At 44.6% G+C, this 24311-nt stretch overlaps 1 protein-coding gene across 1 annotated transcript; it reads right to left on the bottom strand.

The window, feature by feature from the left end:
* Positions 1–286: 286 nt before the first annotated feature.
* On the bottom strand, positions 287–24305 carry XRCC6 (X-ray repair cross complementing 6). Its single transcript, XM_042947953.1, has 13 exons — positions 24192–24305; positions 23486–23569; positions 18758–18870; positions 14682–14820; positions 14208–14462; positions 13457–13640; positions 11198–11384; positions 9765–9933; positions 8908–9069; positions 6592–6721; positions 5583–5683; positions 1846–1959; positions 287–702 (listed from the first exon to the last, which is right to left on the bottom strand). The coding sequence occupies exons 2-13, from the start codon at positions 23559–23561 to the stop codon at positions 506–508; spliced, it is 1827 nt and encodes a 608-aa protein (XP_042803887.1). The 5' UTR covers positions 23562–23569; positions 24192–24305; the 3' UTR covers positions 287–505.
* Between the last annotated feature and the right edge of the window lie 6 nt (positions 24306–24311).

Genomic DNA, 24311 nt, shown 5'->3' with positions numbered 1-24311 from the left:
CCAATGGCAGGTGATCTTTGGATGTGAGACAGACACATCTTTCTCTTTCATACTAAAGAACAGTATAGGGGCACCTGGGTGGCTCAGTCAGTTGGCTAAGCATCTAACTTCGGCTCAGATCGTGTCTCACGATGAGTTCGAGCCCCACATCAGACTCTCTGCTGTCAGCACAGCGCCCGCTTCAGATCCTCTGTCCCCTCCTCTCTCTGCGCACCCCCCCCCCCCGCCCCCGGCTTACACTCTCTCAAAAATAAATAAAAATATGGAAAAATAAAAAATAACAGTATATAGTACAAAGTTAGAGCTCTTTATTCAGACAGTAAAGCCCAGCAAAGTGGGAGGGCTATGCTGTCTCCATGGCAACAGAAAGTCTCATAAATGTAAAGTTCCTGGCTTCTATCAGACAGACTCTTCCTGGCCCAGAAGAAACAGGTTTTAACTTGATGAGAACAACCCAGGCAGCCTGGCTATAGCACAGAAGGGTGGCTAGCTGTTCAGTCTCTGGTCAGTTCTTCTGGAAGTGCTTAGTGAGCATGTTCATCAGCTCCTGCTTCTTCAACCCGCCCTTCAGCCCATACACCCTGCAGACTTCCTTCAGCATGGGCACAGTGAGCTTACCCAGCGTGCCCTTGCTGACATGGGCCTTCAGCTCCTCTTCAGATAACTCCACTTTGGGTCTTTTGCTTCCAGAACCTTCATCATCTGGGGAAAAAGGTCAGGAGGGAGTGATTGGAAATGCTAACAGTGGCCCTTCTACGGTCTGGGCTGCAGTTAACCATTTTCCGTAAGCTGGGATGCCCATGGGAGCGTGTTTTGATAAGGTAGCTTCATTTAAGCATAAAGTCAAAACCATATCAGACCTAGAAGGAAGTTCCAAGTAGTGCAGTTGCCATCGGTTTACCCAAAATTGGTGCTCAGTCTGGGGAAGTCATTCCTTCCTTTGTTCAAAAAGCATTTACAGAGCACCGTGTCAAGTACTAAGGCGCCATGCTAGACGATAAGCAAGTGCAGACTGAGTGAGATAAACAAGTAAATCCCTAAAGTGTGCACATGTGTGAAGAGCTATGGTAATAGCTCACACAGGGCACTAGGAGTCACTTTTTGGTTTTGTTTTTTTTTTTATAAATGTTTGTTTCTTTTGAGAGAAAGCATGCACACGTGTTTGTGAGAACAGGGGAGGGGTAGAGAGAGACAGAGAGAGACAGAGAGAGACAGAGAGAGAGAGAGAGAGAGAGAGAGAGAGAGAGATGATCCCAAGCAGGCTCCACAGTCTCAGCACAGAGCTTGATGTGGGGCTCTAACTCACCAACTACGAGATCATGACCGGAGCCAAAACCAAGAGTCAGATGCCTAACTGACCAAGCCACCCGGGGTGCCCCTAGAGGAGTCACTTCTGATGGAGAAGACAGAAGGCTCCATGGCCACCAACCTAGCCTCTCACAGCTCCATTTCCTTGGAAGGCTGCAAGTTCGAGCCCCACATCAGGCTTTGCGCTGATAACACGTATTCTCTGTCTCCTTCTCTCTCTGCCCCTCTCCTGCTAGCACTTCCTCGCTCTCCCTCTCCCAAAAATAAACACTAAAAATTTTTAAATTAAAAAAAAATTAAAAACCAGTTCCTGGGTCGCCTAGGTGGCTCAGTCAGCTAAGTGTCTGACTTCAGCTCAAGTCATGATCTCACGGTTCATGAGTCCGAGCCCTGCGTTGGGCTCTCTGCTATCAGCACAGAACCTACTTCAGATCCTCATTCTCCCTCTCTCTGCCTCTCCCCTGCTTGCACCCTCTCTCTCTCCTTTTGCTCTCAAAAATAAGCTTAGAAAAATAAATAAATAACCCAGTTCCTCACCTTGTTTCCTCTTGGAAACTTTTTCTTCAGGATTATAATCAGGTGGGTAGACAAGCTCCTTAAACTCATCCACCAGGGGGCCGAGTCTCTTATCTATTGCTTTAGTTTTAGGCACTAGAAAATCAAAACACAAGAAGAATGAGTCAGGTGAGTCACAAGCCCTGGCTTCCTGTCCAGTTCCAAGTCTACAGGGACCAGAGGAGAAAGCACCTAACTGCAGGGGTTGAGGGAAGTCAGGAAAGGGTCCAGGAGGAGGCAACTAACCTGGTCAAGAACACATTCAACAAAGTCTTCCTAATATTTACCAAGTACCTTCTAACAATTGAATTTAATGAGCACTTACTACAGCCAGGCACCCTTCTCACTGCTTTAAACTTATTTAATCCTCTAACAACCTCTAGGGTAGGTAAATTTGTTTCCTTATTTTATAGAGGAAAGCAGAGAGGTTAAATGACTTGCTCAAGGTCAAACGGCTGGGAGTAATAGAGTTGAGAATGGGGTTAGATTCTGGAGTTTCAAACAAGAGTCCGTGCCCCCAGTGGGATTACAGTCTAGTCAGGGTAAGGAGGCAGTAAAAACATAAACACAGTGGCTGGCAATGCCATGATGGAAGGGACCGAACAAAGGCACACTGGAACACAGGAGGGGTCAGGAGAGATTTTCTGCAGCCAAGTCTGCAAAGCTGAGTGTTCTTCCTCAGGCAGGGACTATTCAAAGCAGGAGAAGGCACAGGATAAGAAATAGATAACATACAGCTTGAAGGTAGAATGTCAGGAGTGTAGGACCGGTGAGGAGGCTGGAAAGGCGATCATGGCAAGGTCATGGAAGCCTTGAATGCCCACCCAGGTCGTAGACTTTATCCTGAGAGCAGTGGGGAAACTCTGAAGGGCTATGAGCAAGGGAACAACATGATTCCAATTACATTTCCAGTTTAGAAAGATCATCCTGGGGTGCCTAGGTAGCTCAGTCAGTTGGGTGTCTGACTTCAGCTCAGGTCACGATCTCACAGCTTGTGGGTTCGAGCCCCGCGTCAGGCTCTGTGCTGACAGCTCAGAGCCTGGAGCCTGCTTCGGATTCTGTGTCTCCCTCTCTGTCCCTCCTCTGCTCATGCTCTATCTTTCTCTGTCTCTCAAAAATAAACAAACATTCAAAAAAAAAAAAAAAAGAAAGAAAGAAAGAAAAATCATCCTGAGCTGTGTGTGGATGGAAGGTGGGTGAGACAGAAGGCCAAACCTGGGGTGAGGGTGGAGGGGATAAGGGACCATAAAGTGGCAGAATTGATAGATGTACAGATAGAATGTGAGGTGTAGGGGTGGCCAGAGGGAGGTGGCCACCAGCTGGGATGGCAGGAGCATTCCCCAGGACTGATACAACAGAAAACAGGTATCTTTGGGGGAAAGACAGTATTTTTGTTTTCTTTGTTACCTAACCATTATACGGTTTGTTGAGCTTGAGACCTGAGCTGTGTCACATCAAGGACAGGCATGAGGAGACGAGTATCTCATCATCTCCTCATGTGGCCACGTTTCCAAAGTATTAAGGGAAGATCCTGCCGCCTGGTGTGCCCAGAAGAAGGCACAATGTCACAACCAACCTGGGCTCCTGCTGAGACAGAAGCCCCACGTTCCAGACTATAGGAGTCTCTGCGAGAGCTTTGGTTCTCAACCCGGCAACCAGCTGAGACTTTTAAAAAATCCTGATGCCCAAACCCCACCCCCAGAGATTCTGATTTAAGTGGTCTGGGGGTGAGGCCTAAATCGCCAGGTTTTTTGAAGTCTCCTGGATGATTCTGTTGTACAGCCAAAGTTGAGAACCAGTGTGCTAGAGGTTAAGAGCAGGTCTCAGAATAACCTGGAAGGCTTGTTGTAAGACACAGGTTGCAGGGGCCCAACTTGAGTTTCAGATTCAGTCAGCCTGGGAAAGGGCTCAACATGGGCATTTCTGACAAGTTTCCAGGAGACACCAGTGCTGCCGTTCCAGGAAGCACACTTGGAACCACTGGTGGAGCCTGAGGAGGCCACCTGGGGAGAAGTGAAGTGACAGAGAAAGATAGGGCCCAGGATCACCTAGTGCACTCGCTCCCATGTTTAGAGGAGAAAAAAAGGGAAGCAGGTCCAGCAAAGGTGTCTTAGGGCACTGTCAGCTCAGGAGAAAAACCAAGACAGCCTGGTGTCGCAAAGCCAAACAGAGAAAGTGAGAAACAGTTCTGAGTCTTCAGGAAGTTATTTATTCAAAGGAAACCATATCCTGTGTCAGAGGGAAGCAGCTACACATCGGATTAGAAGCGAGTGAAGAACAGAAAAGAACAAGCGTCAAAGGGGGCGGGTGTCTGAGCGGTGGGACACCTGGGGCCTGCAGCAGCCATCACCAGGCAGCTGCAGTTCCGGCCAGAGCCCGGGACGAAGGGTATGGCCGGAGACAGGCTTGGGCGTCACAGACATTAGGGATACAGCAGGCCGGGGGAGCAGACAAGATAACCAACGGAAAGGGAGAGCAGCGGGGCTGAGGACAGAAACCTGAGCCCCTGGAGTTATAGGAAACGTCAGAGCAGCCAAAACTGTTTTGAAAATAGAGGCAGGAAGAGCAAACACAACTTGCAGTACAATTACAGGACAGGAGCCAGAATGGAAGAGGCCAAGGCCCCGGTGAGGAAGAGAGAGAACGCTGTGGAATAAAGGGGAACAACTGTGTTTTGAGCACTTCCTGACAGTCAGGACCGAGACGGTGTCAATAGCTTATAAGAACAGTATCGGGGCGCCTGGGTGGCTCGGTCGGTTAAGCGTCCGACTTCGGCTCAGGTCATGATCTCACGGTCCGTGAGTTCGAGCCCCGCGTCGGGCTCTGTACCGACAGCTCAGAGCCTGGAGCCTGTTTCAGATTCTGTGTCTCCCTCTCTCTCTGACTCTCCCCCGCTCACGCTCTGTCTCTCTCAAAAATAAACATTAAAAAAATTTTTTTTTAAATAATAATAATAATAACTGGGAAGCTCAGCAGGCCACACTAATTGTTCTGATCTTTTCAACCTCTGTTAAGAGCCTTCATTAAATCCCATCTGTTGCCCAGCTGATATTTACCTGTATCACTAAACTGTGTGTGTCCTCTTATGAAATACGTAAGAGAACCACAGTCAAGAAAGGGACTGGCAGCGAGCTCAGAGCTCAACCGAGGCGGCCAGGCAAATCTCCCCGATGCTGGGTAACAAGGATCTTCTGAGGCAGAGCCTACAGTCTGATGGAGAGACAGGAAACACAGTGGTGCAGAGCGAGGGCTCTGGGCCAGACACACTGGATTCTAAACCTGGATCCACCGCTCACTACTTAGTGCCTTGGAGAATTACTACCTTCTCTATTAAATAAGGACAACGGTGCCTACCTCATAGTTACCAGAATTGGATGAGTCAACAGCTAGGACAAAGAGTGCCTGGCACACAGTAAGCGCTCAATAAATGTTATAGGTTATTTTTTTTTTTTTTTTTTTACTGTTACCAACATGTAGTCATGAGGGGGCCTGGTTCAAAGGCAGGTTGCAGAAGCCTGGCACACTCTCCTCCTCTTACGGCAGAATGAGCCAAATCTCTTCTGAGACAGTCTATGCTGGTCTAGAAAATCTCTCAGAGAAGGCTGGAAAAACGAGGTTGAGTCTTTGCAGGATACTAGAAAACGCATCCGTATTTCCAGTCCAGAGTGAAACCGTTACGAAAACCTCCCATGGAAAGAGCTCAGTCCCAGCCTTCTTACATGTCAAATCCACTGCCTGTTCAGGCTCCATCAAATCCAAAGCCAGGGCCTCCAGGTTTTTGAAGTGCTGCTGCAGCACTGGGTTCTCAAAGGCGTCACTTCTAGTAAAACAGTAACATAAATAAATTGAAGCATTTAAACATTAAAAAATAATAATAATAAAATTAAATAAACCCGACTGAGATACCACAGGCCCAGGGTCAGCTGAGGAAAAGAGCCCAGATAAAACAGCTGGGAGTCTTGTCTCTGGAATCAACTTTTCTCTCTCCAATTTCCAATTTATTGGAATCCAAAAGCCGATCAAAAAAAAATTGGGGGGGAGGGGGGTGGGTTGTGCCTGGGTGGCTCAGTCAGTTAAGCGTCTGACTTCGGCTCAGGTCATGATCTCACAGTTTGTGAGTTCGAGCCCCACATAAGGCTCTGGGCTGGCAGCTCAGAGCCCAGAGCCTGCTTCGGATTCTGTGTCTCCCTCCCTCTCTGCCCCTCCCCTGCATGTGCTCTGTTTCTCTCTGTCTCTCACAAATAAAAATAATAATATTAAAAAAATTTTTTTTAACACTTTATTTATTTTTAAGAGGCAGAGAGAGACAGAGCGCGAGCAGGGAAGGGGCAGAGAGAGAGGCAAACACAGAATCTGAAGCTGTGAGCTGTCAGCACAGAGCCTGACGCGGGGCTTGAACCCACGAACCGTGAGATCATGACCTGAGCCGAAGACAGACGCTTAACGGACTGAGCCACCCAGGTGCCCCTAAAAGCTGACTTAAAAGCTAACAATCCCTGCCCATCTGTCTGTCACTGGAAGCTGTGGGCAGAGAGAGAAATGGAGAAGGCAGAGCCATGGAAGTTAAAAAAAAAAAAAAAAAAAAGACGAAGGAGAGGTGGTAGGAGATGGAGAGAAAGAAACTGAATACTTTTTCTTCCCACGCTCAGCAGCAGCATGGGAGTAAAATAATCCTCTCACCCCAGGAGACAGTTCCAGAACAAGGCCTGACACTAACCCACGACTCACCTGTAATTGAAACGGAGCTTCTGAACAATGGCCTTCATCTTGTCTATCTGCTCTGGATTTGCCATGACTTTTTCAGTAAAGGGCACCTTCCGTTTATCGTCGGCATAGGGTAAGAAGACAAGCTGGAAGCCTGAAGAAAGGACATTAGTTTCCCAAGATCTGACTCAACAAACGGTTTCAGTCGTGGAGTCGTCATTTGTCTCTCAACTTCACACTCACCCTTCTATGTCCCGTGATGCTGGGGCTGGGACCCTGCCGGCCCTATTTCTCCTCTATCAGCTGATTCCCATTAGCAGCCTCCAGAACAGAGAGGGAGGCGGGAGCCTCCCATACCTGCCGGTTCCTGCCGGCAGTGGCCCGGCCAGGGCTCTTCACGGGCCAGCAGCAGCTGGATCCAGTCTCCAGCTTTCTGGACACACCCAGGGCCAGCTAGACAGTGCCCCCTCCCTGGAGGGCTGAGACCCAGCTCCATCAGGCCCTCCTCTGAGCCTCAGCCTCTCCCCTCTGTTCCCCCACCGCCTCCACACACAAAAAGTAAAGAGGAAGGGTTATCAGGCCGATCTTGTTCCAGTTTTCTGTCAGGTTCTAAAAGGCGGCAAAATCTAGACTGGAACCGACTGCTGCCGCCAGGTGAGGGGCCCTTGCTAGCAATGCCCACGACACTGAGCAAGAGGAAGGAGCAAGTCCCTCTGCTCTCCTCTGCCCTACAGTCTCGCTCTAAGCACTCACTGTTGACGGAGCCTCATTGCGAGCCAGCTGGCAAAGGAGGAACCCGAGTTGGACAGTCTCGGCCTTGGCACCACAGAGCATAACAGGAGGAATTTGGAGCTGACAGACAAGAGCTTACTAAATGATATGCAAAGCTATTCCTCAGCATTTTGACAACCAGGGCTAGAGATATAACAAAGAGTTACTTTATAAAGTTCATTAAAAAAAAAAAAGTTGGGATCTCTTCTTTTTTCTTTTTTTCTTTTTTTTTTTTTAATGTTCATCCATTTATTTTTGAGAGAACAAGCAGGGGAGAGGAGACAGAGGGAGAGAGAATCCCAAACAGGATCTGAGCGGTCAGCACGCAGCCCGACGTGGGGCTCAGTCTCACTACTGTGAGATCATGACTTGAGCTGAAATCAAGAGGCGGACGCTTAATTGACTTAGGCTCTCCACAAAATTCATTTTTATTAACGTGGCTAAAAAAGAAAGAAGACTACCTTCTCTTGGCTACTTTGGGCTAGGCCCTTGTACGTTTATTAACTTATTTCAAATGTGAAACAACCTGAAGAGAAAGGTGTTCCAGAATTCTCATCTTTACAGGCAAGGAATATAAACAGAAAAGTTAAAATTATTTGCCCAAGTTAGCCAGGAGGCGTGTGGCAGAGACGGGCCTGAAACAAAAGAAAGTAAACTTTTCCACACATAAGAGTAAGAAGATATGGTCGGGGCGCCTGGGTGGCTCAGTCGGTTGGGCGGCCGACTTCGGCTCAGGTCATGATCTCGCGGTCCGTGAGTTCGAGCCCCACGTCGGGCTCTGTGCTGACAGCTCAGAGCCTGGAGCCTGTTTCAGATTCTGTGTCTCCCCCTCGCTGACCCTCCCCTGTTCATGCTCTGTCTCTCTCTGTCTCAAAAATAAATAAAACGTCAAAAAAAAAAAAATTTTTTTAAAGAGTAAGATATGGTCAAGTATGACATCAAAACCCATGGTCTTTCTACTACATATCACTGCCTTGGTGTATGCAGAAAATAAACCAAACATTAAACATTGCAAGGGTGGGGCGCCTGGGTGGCTCAGTCGGTTAAGCGTCCGACTTCAGCTCAGGTCACGATCTCGCGGTCCGTGAGTTCGAGCCCCGCGTCGGGCTCTGGGCTGATGGCTCAGAGCCTGGAGCCTGCTTCCGATTCTGTGTCTCCCTCTCTCTCTGCCCCTCCCCCGTTCATGCTCTGTCTCTCTCTGTCTCAAAAATAAATGTAAAAAAAAAATGTTTTTTTGAACATTTCAAGGGTGCCAAAGAATTGCTTTTAGTAAAGAAAAGTATCAGCAGTGAGCCATCAACTTGGTCACTAACCTGCCAACAGTCCCTATGCAGCCAATTCTCGACTGTGGCTGTAGAGCTGCCTTGTACAGCTGTACATGTTGTGCACTGCACAACCATATTTGGCAGCTTTACCTGGCTCTGCATCTGTGTCATCTGTGAAACCCTGAAAATGCACAAATGCCCCATTCCTGGAGACTATGGTTCAGCAGGTCTGAGTTGGAATCCGATGAGTGATTCCAAAGTCTGAGCAAAGTTCAGTAGCACTGAAAGGATCTCTTCCACATACCTGGGGGAGTCACCTGAATTTTCTGGTCATCCAGCTCCTCTTCCTGTGGCAACAAGACCACAAAATAAGGAGGCGTGTTCCGACGGGGGGTGTATCTGCACACCGCCATGACCTCCTTCTCCAGACACTTGGTGAGTAGAGCACTGAACAGAGTTGAGCTCCCTAAAAAACAAACGGCCCAAGGATCTGCATCCCAAAAGTGTCTCCTTTTTTCTCTGGTAGCTCATGTTATAAGCCTACAATTTCTCTCCCATTTTCTTAAAAGGGCTTGTGATACTTCACCAAGTAAGGTGTGAGAAGCCCAGAGCTGATGAGCAGCAGAGGCACAGAAGGGAAGAGAAAGGGATTAGATGCCTCGAATACCCCATTTAGAGGTGTGAATTATTAACATTAGTTCACTTTTACCATATTTAGGCTGACAATGTAAGTAAGCCCCAGTTACTAATGAAAGCCAATCAGGTCAAATCCAGGGGGTTCATTAGCTACAGCACAGAGGAATAGAGGTCTGGACAGCACAAACCCAACGACCTAATTCGTATCATCTTTAATTGCTGACACGAAGGAAGAAACTGGTTTTTCTTCTTTGTTAACTCTGTATCTGATGCCTCAAAGAAAGAATTCCATAGGAAGTAAGTTTTAAAAATACTAATTCCGTATCTCCCCCACCACCCTCCGGAGTGTATTATAGGTCCTAAAGAAATCTCTTTAACTTTGTTTAGTCCCAAATTTCCAAAGCTTATCTGACCAGAAACACTTTCAAAATACCCCCTTAAGCCATCCTATCCAGTTTGCAAGCAGCTCGCTCGGTAAACTACCTTCTGTTACTCATTCATTTACCCTTGATCGAAGTCACATACCATTTACCAGGGACTCCTCCGGGTACACAAATAGGGAGGGCCTCAGGTAATGGTGCTTCTTCAGCATTATCAAGGGCTTGAAACCGATGAGAATCAAACCTGGTTCATCAAACCGTTTCAGCTCTTCTGTTTCCTCTTTCTCTAGCACAATCTGACGATTCCCATAGATCTAAAGGAAGGGGAACACGAGGGCCACATAAAGAGGCTACGTGGAGATACTTAGTTGATCCTTGGTTGGTCCTTACCTTATGCAAAAAAAATCTCAGATTCTCTCCCACATTTTGTATAATTAAAAAGGATGACTCATTTGATTTTAATTTTAGATATCAAATCATTCCTCAGATTGCACAAAGGTGAGAGAATGAGGGAAGACAACGTTCTGCGTTCTCAGTCTGTCCTTCTGATTACGAAAGGCATACGTGTATCATTTCAAAGCATAGGAGAAAATTCCGTTTGGGGAAGGGAAAAAAACCCCAAAACTCTCCCTAAAAAAGTGCAGTTTACATCTAACATACTTCCTTCATTCATCTCCCTAGTTGATTCTAAAGCATTTTCTGCTACCATACACACGCAAAGAATTTAACTATTAGAACAGAATGCAGAGTGGTCAGGGCTAAAGTTTCCACTGACATCTCTTTCAAACACTGGCTCTAACTTTCTAGCTCTCAAGGTATTAATGATCTAGATGCCTGGCTGGCTCAGCCGGTGAAGCATGTGACTCTTAATCCTGGGGTTGTAAATTCAAGCCCTACATTGGGTATAGAGATTACTTAAAAATAAAATCTTTAGGGGTGCCTGGGTGGCTCAGTTTGTTAAGCGTCTGACTTTGGCTCAGGTCAGGATTTGTGGTTTGTAGGTTTGACCCCCGCATCGGGCTCTATGCTGACAGCTCGGAGCCTGGAGCCTGCTTCGGATTCTGTGTCTCCCTCTCTCTCTGCCCCTCCCCCACTCGTGTTCTGTCTCTCTCAAAAATAAACATTAAAGAAAATTTATTAAAAAAAGATAAATAATTAAAAAAATAAAGTCTCTTAAAAAAGATGATCTAGGGGCACCTGGGTGGCTCAGTTGGTTAAGCAATTGACTTCGGCTCAGGTCATAATCTCACGGTTCATGGGTTCAAACCCAGCATCGGGCTCTGTGCTGACAGCTCAGAGCCTGGAGCCTGCTTTGGATTCTGTGTCTCCCTCTCTCTCTGCCCCTCCCCCACTTGTGCTCTGTCTCTCTCTCAAAGATAAATAAAATGTAAAAAATAAATTTAAAAAAAAAAAAAAGATGATCTATATGCCATAGTTCCAAAGAGTAATGGCTTTGTGCTTTAACAGCTTAGCTACAAAGATGCATACATGAAAGACACTTAACTAGTTAGGCTGATCAATGTCTCCCTCCCTATTGACTCTTCAATGGGACAAAACTCAGTAAGAAAGCAGGCCTACCTGAGACCTCTTCGTATCACTAGGCAGAAGCAAACTGCCTGTGTTTACATTAAATGTCCGGGTCTTGGTTTTCACTGGTTCATTGGTTTCCCGATAAAGTCTCACTGGAGGAGGTCTGTAAGCCTTCTGGACCAGATTATAAATGCCGACAGTGAGCGCTATATCTTTGCTGAGTTTAAGCTTCAGGCTGGAGGAGAGAAAAGTATAAAAACAAACAAACACGGGACTGAGAGATTATGCTTTCCTAGCTAAATTCTACTCTCTCCAATAATCCAAATTCTTGGAATATAAATAGAATACATTTTAATAATACAGTGGAGTTTGTTATAACATTACCTCAGGGTCTACACCACAAAAATTAGTTTCAGTATTGTTAACTACTTAAAATAATGATAAAGAATGCACTGTAATAAAAATAAGGGTTATTTTTGAGCCCAGCACTGTACCATCACTTTATAGCTATTTTCTCATTCAATCATCATAATAACCCTGTATTATATGATCTATTGTTTCTGCTTGTGTCTAGTATCCCCTCCCCCTTTTAACAATGAAACCCCAATTTTTCTTTGGGAACCACCCTTCCCCCACTGCAGTTTTGGGGGAATGTTAATCAAAGTACTATACTCTCCTCTGGCCAAGTGGTGGGCATATCTGGCCTAGGCTTAAGCAGTCAGACCTATTCTCCTGACAGTCTAGGTCATAAGCGGTGACCAAGGAAGGACAAGGTTGCAGGGGATGCTTTATGACAGTGGTACCCTGAGGACACGGTCATTAGTTCTTGCTATCTGGATTCCTGGTGCCACCCTGGTTCCTATACTGATCACCCTGTTCAGGCTTATAACATCTGAAATTAGTCAAGAGTCAGTTTCTGTTGTTTATCACCCAAAAACCTTATTACTGTCCTTTTTTACAGTTGAAAACAATGAGGCTCAGAGAGAGGTTATCTAACTTCCCCGAGGACAGACAACTAATAACCAGATTGTTAGATTATCTTCTGTTTTTCTTTTCATGTTCATTTTTTTAATGTTTATTTATTTCTGAGACAGAGAGAGACAGAGCATGAGTGGGGAAGGGGCAGAGAGAGAGGGAGACACAGAATCTGAAGCAGGCTCCAGGCTCTGAGCTGTCAGCACAGAGCCCGACGCGGGGCTTGAACTCACGGACCACGAGATCGTGACCTGAGCTGAAGTCGGACGCCAACCAACTGACCCGCCCAGGCGCCCCAAGGACTTACACGTTTAATTACTATTTTACCCTCCCTGCCATCCCCACCAAAATGTGTACCAGATTTCCAAATTGTAGTAACAACACTCCACTACTTCAGGAAGGGAGAAGAGATGCTAGGGTGCTTGTCTGAGAAAAGGAGAAATTCCTAAGGAGGAAAGGAGAGCCAACTGCCATATTACAGCTGTGGCAATGAGCTGGTTTCTGGTTTTCCTACAATAATCTCATGGGCTTTCTAGTAGAATTGTCAGTAATCTCTTGAAAACTGCTCAAAAACTACAATGGTCATATTCTCGTATGTTGTAGAAACTAGTCTAAAATGAAAGCCTGGTGTGAATCTTCAGAAAACAACATAGGGGAGCCCTTAGGATTCTAATGCCAACACTCTCTAAAGATAACCTAGGGTGCCTAGGTGGCTCAGTCGGTTAACTGTCCAACTCTGGATCTCAGCTCAGGTCATGATCTCACGGTTCATGGGTTTGGGCCCCACGTCGGGCTCCGCACTGACAGTGAGGAGCCTGCTTGGGATTCTCTCTCTCCTCTCTCTCCGCCCCTCCCCTGTTAATGCTCTGTCTCTCTCTCTCTAAGTAAATAAATAAAGAAAAGAAAAAAAGAAGATAATCTAACAATCTGGTTCCTATTGGTCTCAGGCTTATAAGAAATCAGAATAACTTAACAACAGAGAAAATAACTAGCACTTTCTGAGTTTTTGCTCTATACTAGGTATTGCTGTTATCCACAATTTACAGAGGAGAAGAAAGCAGACGATATACTAATGCATGCAACTGAGGATAGCGTTAGGCCACAACTGTTTACCCCAAGCAAGCAGAGAGCTGTGTTATTTTGCAAAACTAGCATACCAGCTCTTTCCAGAGAAAAAGAAGCAAACAGCTTGTCCATCCCGAAGTAAAGCAAGTGTTTTAGAGGAAGACAGTGAGGCACAGCCCAGAGGTAAGTATTCAGGGAGGTCAAGGCACTGCGGTGCTTAAGATTAAGTAGGGGACTTGTGGGCAACTAGCCCAGGTTCGAGCATACCTGGAGAGCATGCGCTTCTTGGTCTCCTTGGCTCGAACCTTCCTCAACAGGTCTTCCAGCTTGCTCGACTCTTCAAAGTGAACCCCTAGGTCCTCATCGTCTGCTATGCTGATGATATCTCGGTAGAACAAGGATATGTCAAAGCCCCCACGTTTCTTCAGGTGCATCAAGTCCAGGAAGATACCTGGGGCAAGGACAGCCAAAAGTGAGGGGAAAACAAACAGTTTTCATCAAGTGAGAATTTTTTTCAGTTGAGCTCAAATATGCAAAGAACTAGTGGGATTATTAACGTTTTCAGGACTTAAAGAATCAGTAAGGGAGTCAGCTGCTATAATGACAACTTATTCAAACCACTGCCACGCCTGGTAGCATGAAAAGTCAAGAAAAGCTCACTCTAGTGGAGCCCTTCAGAAAGCCAATGGCCTAAGGGCACCTGGTTTCAGGTCGTCATCTCATAGTTTCGTGAGTTCGCGCCCTGCATTGCAGAGCCTGCTTGGGATTCTCTCTCTCTCTCCCTCTCTCTCTGCCCCTCTCCCACTTGAGCTGTTTCTGTCTCTCTCAAAATAAATAAATAAACTTAAGAAAAAAAGAAAGTTAATGGCCTAGTTATTTTTAGCAGGAATGTTATACCTGTGTAACTTCATTTTATTCTTTTATTTCACTCTGAATGGTGAAAAGCAAATGTTTGACATCATCTATAGAGAAGTAGTAAGATTAAGTGCCAACTTAAAAGATCAGGGAAAATGCCAACCTGTGTCACGGAGATCCCCAGCTTTGGTCCTGGCCCGGCTGGCTCTGGCACTGTCATTGCCATGGGGGTCATCTTCATTGGTGAACAGCATGATCCTCTTATGGCTCATCTTGACCTGGACATCGCTAAAGAGGTTGGCACAGACCCACAGCACTTCACTTAGTGAGTAGTCAGATCCATGGCCAATGAGATCTTGGAAATGTTTTTTTCCCTGCTCCCCCTTAAACTGGTCAAGCTCAAGCACTCGCTTAGCACCTGATCAGAGACAGGAAGTCAAATGGGCAGAAAAATCAGAATAGTGTCAGTGCTGCTTTGGTAAGGCTAAAAGAAGAGCCTAGGGTCCTATTCTCACCCCGGAGGTGTTTAACCCACAAAGTCCTCAACCCAGGATCTACCTCCTTCTCCACGCCCCTCTTTGTTCAGGGTAGTGACCTTCCAATGTAAGGGAAAAGCTGATCTTAGAATACTACTGACCTGGATTATCCAACTCCTGTAAGACGTAAATATTTTTGAAATTCACTGAATTTTTATCTTTCTCAGTACCATAGAACACCACCGCCAAGAGATCTTGATTACTGCTTATGATCTTATTGGTATACACACTCTGGATACACTGATAAAAATCAAAATAAAATCCGATTAATACTTAACTACTCACCACTAAAATTAAGCTCCATAAGTGCCTTGCACGTCGTAGGTGAATTTATACATGGCATTAGGTTAAGGAATGACCCATATCTTCAGGAAAGTCATGAATCAGTGAGAGGGATGGGCATATATATTACACTATAACAGAAGGCAGAGTGCGGTAAGTAGATAACAGAAGTATAAGCAGTTCCTACCATAAGAAATCAGAGAATTAAAAACATATATACTCAGGGAGGAAATTCTGCTATAAGGGGGAAAAACAGCTCAGTATTGGAATCAGAAAATCTGGATGTGAGTCCCACTAATGCCATTTACTTAACTGACTGAGTTAGTAAAGGGATGATCCCATCCCTCAAGTAGCTTGATAGCAAGAAACAGAATTTACATACATAAAATAATTACGTATATAAAAGATTTAGGCTAACAATAATTAGATGTGACCCAACAATAAGTCCATAACTACTAACAGCATTTTTTTTCCTAACAGCATCTTCTGTAATAAAATGTGCTTCATTACACAATTAAATACACCAGTATTCCAGGAAAGTCCTATCTACCCATTTAAACTAAGGTCAGCGTCAGGGCACCTGGCTGGCTCAGTCGGTAGAGCTCGCAACTCTTGACCTCAGGGTTGTAGGTTCGAGCCCCACGTTGGGTGCAGAGATTACTTAAAACTAAAATCTTTAAAATAAATAGATAAATGAGAAAAGAAACTAAGGTCAGCATCGAGTAAATCAGGGTCTCATAACAGCTGGTCAGTCCTTTGACCTACTTAATTCTGGGAGGCATTGACATGAAGTTTCTGAATATGCAGAGCTGACAGAGAGACCACGGCGACACCCCCCAACCTGCCCCCATGCCTGGCTGAAGACTCTACCCAGACTTCCTCAAAAGTAATTCTCTCCCGAAACGCAGAACTTAAGGGGCGCCGGGGTGGCTCAGTCAGTTAAGCGTCTGACTTGGGCTCAGGTCACGATCTCATGGTTTGCGAGTCCCAGCCCCGGGTCGGGCTCCGTGCTGACAGCTCGGAGGAGCCTGGAGCCTGCTTCGGATTCTCTGTCTCCGTCTCTCTGCCCCTCCCCTACTCGCTGTCTCTGTGTCTCTCTCAAATATAAAAAATAAAACATAAAAAAAAATTAATAATAAATAAATAACAAACGCAGAACTTAAACTGTGTCTACTCACTGACAACAATCTGCATCGCAAGGAGTTATTCCTGTATTTTAATCTATTATCTTTTTATTGAAGTATACTTGACATGTTACAGCAGTTCTAGGTGTACGACATAGTCACGTGACAAGTCTACACATTATGCTTTGCTCACAAGTGTAGCTACCATCTGTCACCATATAATGCTATTACCATACCATAACTATATTCCCCCTATGCTGTATTTTTCATCCCCATAACTCTTTCTTTTAAGTAGGCTTCACACCCAGCACAGAGCCCAACACAGGGCTTGAACTCATGACCCTGAGATCAAGACCTGAGCTGAGATCAAGAATCAGTCGCTTAACTGACTGAGCCACCCAGGCGCCCCTCGTCCCAATGACTTTTAATCTACTTTGAGGAGCCTATAAACGTTTACAAAAATCTGTGAGAGCTTTTTTTGGTTCTAAGAATTAAGAAAAAAAAAAAAAGAATTTGAGGAAATGTTTTTTCATTGCTTATTAAATACATTATACTCATCCGTGAATGTCTCAATTATTTGCTATATGATACTACATTTTATTCTGGGTTCTTTTTTTATGTTTATTTTTGAGGGGGGCGCAGACAAAAAGGGTTCTTTAGGCATTGAGGTTTCTAAAACATTTTTTTAAGTTTGAATTTATTTATTTTTAAGAGAGAGAGCAGGGGAGGGGCAGAGAGAGACAGAGTCCCAAGCAGGCTCTGCACAGTCAGCGGCATGTTACTCAGGCATCAAGGTTTCCAAAAACCCTTTGAAATTACATGCAGAACTATGACTGTATCTTTTTGAAGAGAGGGTACACAGCTGTCATCATATCCTCAGAGAGGTCCATGAGTCCAAAAAAGGTTAAAGCAGTGCTCCTCAAAGAGTAATCTCCAAGCTAGTAACAGCAGCATCACCTGGGAACTTGCTGGAAAGGCAAATTCTTGGTCCCAGCACTAGACTTTTACAGAATCAGAAATTCTGATTGTGGGGTAAGTCCCTGCAATCTGTGCTAGCTAACAAGCCCTGTGCGTGATTCTGAAAAACGCTGCTTTAAAGTTAAAGTTAAGGACTGTTCTCATTTTTTTCTAGATGCAAGATATTCTGATTTGCCCAAAACAAGAACTGCTTGTATACAAATTAGAAAATGAGAAGCTTCTGTTTGGTTCCAAACTCTAAAAATATAAGATATACAATAAGTCTCTGTAATTCTTCTGTATAAAGAAATGGTAATCTTTTGTTTTATTCTTTTTTTTTTTTTAAGTTTATTTTGACAGAAAGAAAGAGAGAGAGAAGGAGACAGAGAGAGAAAGAGAGGGCAGGCGCATGAGCAGGGGAGGGGCAGAGAGAGAGACAGAGACAAAGAGAGACAGACAGAGAAAATCCCAAGCAGGCTCTGCCCTATCACTGTGGAGCTTGATGCAGGGCTCGAATTCACGAACCAGGAGATCATGACCTGAGCAGAAATTAAGAGTCAGACACTTAACCGAATGAGCCACTCAAGCGCCCCAAGAAATGGTAATTTTTTTTGAGGTAAAATTCACATAACAAAATTAACCATTGTATTTGAAAGCAGACTCCATGCCCAACATGGGATTTGAACTTACAACTTCAAGATCAAGAGTCTCATGCTTTAATGAATAAGCCAGCCAGGCATCCCCAAATTAACCTATTTTATTTTATTTTATTAATGTTTTATGATTTATCTTTGAGAGAGAGAGAGAGAGAGACAGAGTATGAACGGGGGAGGGGCAGAGACAGGGGGAGACACAGAATCCAAAGCAGACTCCAGGCTCTGAACTGTTATTACAGAGCCCAACACGGGGCTCGAGCTCACGAACCGCGAGATCGTGACCTGAGCAAAAGTTGGATGCTTAACTGACTGAGCCACCCAGGCGCCCCGCCAACACTTCTTAGTATCCTTTTTTTCCCCTCTATATTATAGCCATGCTAGTGACTTGTGATACCTCACTGTGGTGTCGATTTGCTTTTCTCTAAGAACTACAAATGTTGTGGGTCTTTTTGTGGGCTCCTTGGCCATCTGTGTATCTTTAGAGAAATGTATTTTCAAGTCCTATGCCCATTTCTTAAAAAATGTTTTAATGTTCATTTTTGAGAGAGAGGGAGAGAGAGACACACACAGAGCACGCATGCGGGAGGGGCAGAGAGAAAGGGGACACAGAATCTGAAGCAGGCTCCCGGCTCTGAGCTGTCAGCAGAGCCTGATGTGGGGCCCGAACCCACGAACCGCGAGATCATGAGCTGAGCGTCCTGAAGTAGGACGCTTAACCAACTGAGCCACCCAGGTGCCCCAAGTCTATGTCCATTGTTAAATTAGATTGTCTTTTTGTTGTAGTATTTTTCAACCACAGGTAATACTCAACTTCCAAATACCAATTACAAGAGGACTCACATTGACACCGTATCTGCTGGAACTTTCTTTCTTCGTTCACACTCACACCTCTACAGGAGGAGCCTTCCTGTGCTACCAGAGCTAACACAGAAGGTGGGAGCAACGTATTACTAGGGTCTGAAGTTCAAACACAAAATAGAACAGGCCTGTTCTCCAGCACTGCTACCCTTTTTTATCTCAGAGTATAGGTAGCATTCCTGGGAAGCTAACCACTAATTATCATTCACCAACAAATTTTCAGAGTGCATAATTTTTAAAGTGGTGTTAATAATTTTTTCTTTCATTTCTTTTTTTAAATTATATAAAAGGTAGTCTTACCTGGATGCTCATGTCAAAAGGAGTCAGTTCAACTTCACTCTGAGATTCAAACATGGCCTTAGAACCATCAACCAAAAAAATCAAACTATCTCTTCCTGAATATGTATATTCTCCTATGGGGGAAAAGACAGGAGAAAATGTTTGCTCTTGTGCTCATATTTATGATGTTTATTATTATTCATATAAAATAGAAAAAATCCCATTACAATGCCCACTCTCCTCCCAAGAGTAACCACTATCCTGATTTTTAATAATCATTTCCTTACTTTCTTTATAGTTTTATCGTCCAAGTGAACATTCCTGTCTAAATTTTTTTGTTAGTGTTGATTTATTTTTGAGGAGGGGAGGGGCAGAGAGAGAGAAGGAAATAGAGAGTTTTTAACAGGCTCCAGGCTCCGTCCAAGCTGTCAGCACAGAGCCCAATGGGGGGCTCGAACCCATGAACCATGAGATCATGAGCTGAGCCCAAGGCAGACACTAAGCCTACTAAGCCACCCAGGCACCCCCAAGTGAACATTCCTAAACACTAGTTTTGACTTGAAAAAAAAAAAAATGTTTTTGAAACCTCTTAACCTATAGATACCCCTTCCATCTTTTGTGTCTTATAACTTATTTGTTGAAGAACCAGAATGTTGTGTTATGTACAGTTTTCCACATTATGGATTTTGCTGACTGCATTCTTTTGGTGTAGACAGACACAGTCCTCTGTCTTTTCTACTGAGGACCTAGAGAGGCTTCGTCAGATTCAAGTTTCCTAATCCCTTTTTTGGCATCATAGGCGATGTTTAGTTTTTAAAAAAAAAAAAACAAACACATAAAATATCTGGTTGTCTCCCTTTTTGACACTGCTGCTTTCTAATACAATAAATGTAATTGCCCATCTGTAAAACAACATGATTATGGGTCAAGACCCCTAAACAAAAATTCTACCTTGACCCAGTGAATTCTACCTCTTAGCAATCTAAAGAACGTAAGATATGAAAAATCCCTTATGCAGAATTGTCCACAGTGTTGCTTATTAAAGTAAGAAACTGAAAATAACTGGGGCGCCTGGGTGGCTCAGGCAGTTAAGCGTCTGACTTCGGCTCAGGTCATGATCTCACAGTTCATGGATTTGAGCCCTGCATTGGGCTCTGCACTGACAGCTCTGAGCCTGGAGCCTGCTGCAGATTCTGGGTCTCCTTCTCTCTGCCCCTCCCCAACTTGTGCTCTCTTTCCTCTCAAAAATAAATAAACATTAAAAAAAAAGGAGAAAAGAAAAGTTTTAAAATAAAAATAGAAGTATTGGGGAGAAAAAAAGAAATTGGGTCACCAGGGTGGCTCAGTCGGGTGAATATCCGACTTTGGCTCAGATCACCATCTCACAGTTCGTGGGTTCGAGCTCTGTATCCGGCGCTCTGAGCTGACAGCTCAGAGCCTGGAGCCTGCTGCAGATTCTGTGTCTCCCTATCTCCTTCTGCCCCTCTCCCCACTCATACTCTCTCTCTCTCTCTCACAAAAATAAACTTTAAAAAATTTGTAAAAAATTGAAAATAACTAAAATGGGGGCACCTGGGAGGCTCAATGGTTGAGCATCCAGTTCTTGGTTTAAGTTCAGGACATGATCTCACAGTCTGTGGGTTCAAGCCCTGCATCTGGCTCCACGCTGACAGAGCAGAGCCTGTCTGGAGTCTTCTCTCTCTCCCTCTCTCTCTGACCTTCCCCTGATCTCTCTCTCACTCTCTCAAAATAAACAAACTAAAAAAAAAAAAAAAAAAAAAAACCAAAATGTTTAACAGGAGGCAGACTGAATAAATTATAGTACGTTTAAAACGACTTATAAAGACAACATATACATAATTACATGGAAAAATATATCTGTAATTCATTAAGGAAAAAAGGCAGAACTCAAAATTGTGTATATAAGCTTAAGATTCTCTGTGTATACGGGAATGCAAGCTGGTACAGCCACTCTGGAAAACAGTATGGAGGTTCTTCAAAAAACCAAAAATAGACCTACTCCACGACCCAGCAATTGCACAACTAGGCATTTAGCCAAGGGATACCGGTGTGCTGTTTCGAAGGGACACATGCACCCCCATGTCTATAGCAGCACTATCGACAATAGCCAAAGGATGGAAAGAGCCCAAATGTCCATTGATGGATGAATGGATAAAGAAAATGTGGTGTATATATATAATGGAGTATTACTCCAATCAAAAAGAATGAAATCTTGCCATTTGCAACTATGTGGATGGAACTGGAGGGTATTATGCTGGGTGAAATTAGTCAGAGAAAGACAAATATCATATGACTTTACTCATATGAAGACTTTAAGAGACAAAACAGATGAACATAAGGGAACATAAGGGAAACAAAAATAACATAAAAACAGGGAGGGGGACAAAACATAAGAGACTCATAAATATGGAGAACAAACAGAGGGTTACAGGAGGAGGTGTGGGAGGGGGGGGATGGGCTAAATGGGGAAGGGGCACTAAGGAATCTACTCCCGAAATCATTGTTGCACTATATGCCAACTAATTTGGATGTAAATGTTAAAAAGAATAAAATTAAAATTAAAAATTAAAAAAAAAATCAAGCAGATACTCCTCGCTATTTATACAATAAATAATAACATTACTAGTGATGTTTAGTTGAATTTTCACAGATTTTTTGAATTATCAGAGCTGATTTTTTTATACTATCTGGTCTACCTTAGAAGACTTATAGTCTTCTATAGTTATAGAAGGTGCTATAACTTCAAATATACTTTTTTCGACAAGAACGTTTATTCAGGTTTTAACTTAGACACCACTTTCTTCAGAGAAGCCTTCCCTGACCACCCTAGCTAAATCAGTACCATTCATTCTCTATTACGAAATGCTAATTTTATCTTTGTCACTGCCCTTATCAATACTTGGCATTAACTTATCTACTCCTTGGCCTGGCAAGATCCTCAAAAGGACTTTGTTTACCCCATTGCCAAGAGCAGTGTCAGGCCCCACAAAGAGCTCATGCTTGACCAGTTGATTGCTGCGTACTAATAGTTTCAAAAGCGGGGCGCCTGGGTGGCGCAGTCGGTTAAGCGTCCGACTTCAGCCAGGTCACGATCTCGCGGTCCGTGAGTTCGAGCCCCGCGTCAGGCTCTGGGCTGATGGCTCGGAGCCTGGAGCCTGTTTCCGATTCTGTGTCTCCCTCTCTCTCTGCCCCTCCCCCGTTCATGCTCTGTCTCTCTCTGTCCCAAAAATAAATAAAAAACGTTGAAAAAAAATAGTTTCAAAAGCAAATAGTTACGTGAATTTCATGTTTACATTCTACTGGTGTGATTTTTACTTTTTATTTAATTCCAGTATGGCTAACATACCGTGTTACTTTAGGTTCAAGTATACAATATAGTGATTCAACAATTCTATACATTACTCAGTGCTCATCATGATAAGTGTAGTCTTTAATCCCCATCACCTATTTCACCTATTTCACCATGCCCCCACATACTTCCCCTTTGATAACCATCAGTTGCTTCTTTATACTTAAGAGTTTGTTTTCTTATTTGTCTCTTTTTTCTTTATTCATTTGTTTTCTTTCTTAAATTCTATCTAAGAGTGAAATCATATAGTATTTGTCTTTATCTGACTTATTTCACATAGCACTGTACTTTCTAGAAACATCCATATTTAAAAAAAAAAAAAAGATTCTCTGTGTATATATGTTTAAAAAAAATAGGGTGCCTGGCTGGCTCGGTCAGTAGAGAATGCAACTTTTTTTTTTTTAAACATTTATTTATTATTGAGAGACAGACACAGAGCATGAGCAGCGAAGGGGCAGAGAGAGGGGGAGACACAGAATCCGAAGCAGGCTCCAGATTCTGAGCTGTCAGCACAGAGCCCGACACGGGGCTCGAACTCACAAACTGTGAGATCATGACCCGAGCCGAAGCCAGTCGCCCAACCGAGCCACCCAGGTGCCCCTTTATTTACTTTTTAAATGTTTATTCATTTTTGAGAGAGAGAATGTGAGCAGGGGGAGGGGCAGAGAGACAGAGGGGGACAAGGGATCCAAAGCAGGCTCCAGGCTCCAAACCGACAGCAGTGAGCCAGATGTGGGGCTCAAATTCACCAAGGGTGAGATCACGACCTGAGCCAAAGTCAGACACTTAACCAACTGAGCCACCCAGGTGCCCCTGTTTCTCACTTTTAGTAAAAACACTTTAAAATGTTCTTACCCAGGACTTAAATCAACCAGTATGTAGATTACATGTACCCCTTATTTCTCTTTGTTTATCCTTTGTCTTACTGTCTTGTCTGAACATATACTCCCAAACCTGGAGGCTATGGCGAGGGAATGACTCTTATAACTGTGTTGCTAATGTTTTCTCTTTGGTTGCTGCAGTTACTGTAGTACTACAGTACTACTGTATTACTACTGAGGTCCTACAATGAGTAAAATAACTTTCCTGGGTGAGGAAGGGTCTTACCTGGGCCACCTAAAGCGACTCAAAGGATACCAATGTTCGGGGTCAGTTATTGGAGCTAATAGATGTCAAGCTACCAGTACCCGGTAAAAAGTTCAAGGCTAAGAATGTCCCATAGACTAGAGCAGAATCTGAATAAAAGAGTCTAGGGTAGTTCTGCAAAGTTCAAAGGGAGAAAGCACTGGACATTGGGGAGAGAAGGGTGAGCCATGAAACAGAAACAGACAGGAAAAGGCTTTCTTACACACAGAACAGCAAAGGTTAAAACCACTTACCACCTGCTTCAAGGCCCTCTTCCTCTTCTTCCTCTTCATCGCCTTCGTTTTTGTAATAAGACTCCCAACCTGACATAGCGTTTACTGCTCACCCGGTGAAAGAAAGTTATGATCAGTAACAAGCAAATTTAAACCTAAAAAATATCGAATCCTAGGCTCCTAAAGTCTCGAGATTATTCGTGAGGAATGTGGAAGCGGATCCTGCTGCCTCCAGATCTCTCAGTGATTGAGATCCATTAGTCATGGGCATCATTCCAGCAGCAGCTTCACTGCAGCTATCCCTTAGGGCCTTTTTTGGGCTGGTGGTGGCCCGGGTGGTCCTCTGATTGGTGTGCTGGGGCAGCCCAACCTGGAGGTCCCGTCTGGCGTCCGGCACCAGCTGGACATACGATATTCCTGCTCCAGAATACTCCGTCCTCCAGCGAACCCACTACTCTACATCACGCCCAAAAATCTCCCCCAACGCCTCCTCCAGCCACGCCCAGCGGAGTCTCAAACGTAGGTGGGCCTCAAAGGCCAGGTGCCGCCCCCTACGGAAGACGGAACTGGGACCAAAACTGTCTCTACCACGCAGGTCCGCACGCTTTGTGCTGGCCCTGCTCCGCGGTAAGGCTAGAAGGACGCGCAAGACTCAGAAAGCGAAGCAGGCCGAGGGCAGCCCTGGCCGGAAAGCAATGCACGCAGACAACACTCCCAAACCGCCTACCTTAGGTGCAAGGAACAGATCAATTTGGACAGAAGGCGAGGTACCGCGCACGCACGGGCTCTAGTTCTCGCTCCCAATCAACGTCCCCTACGTCATCACGCACAGTGCGCGCATTTCCCG

Source organism: Panthera leo, chromosome B4 (genome assembly GCF_018350215.1).
Source record: "Panthera leo isolate Ple1 chromosome B4, P.leo_Ple1_pat1.1, whole genome shotgun sequence".
Classification (NCBI taxonomy): Eukaryota; Metazoa; Chordata; class Mammalia; order Carnivora; family Felidae; genus Panthera; species Panthera leo.
This window is presented reverse-complemented; position numbering and strand designations above follow the sequence as displayed.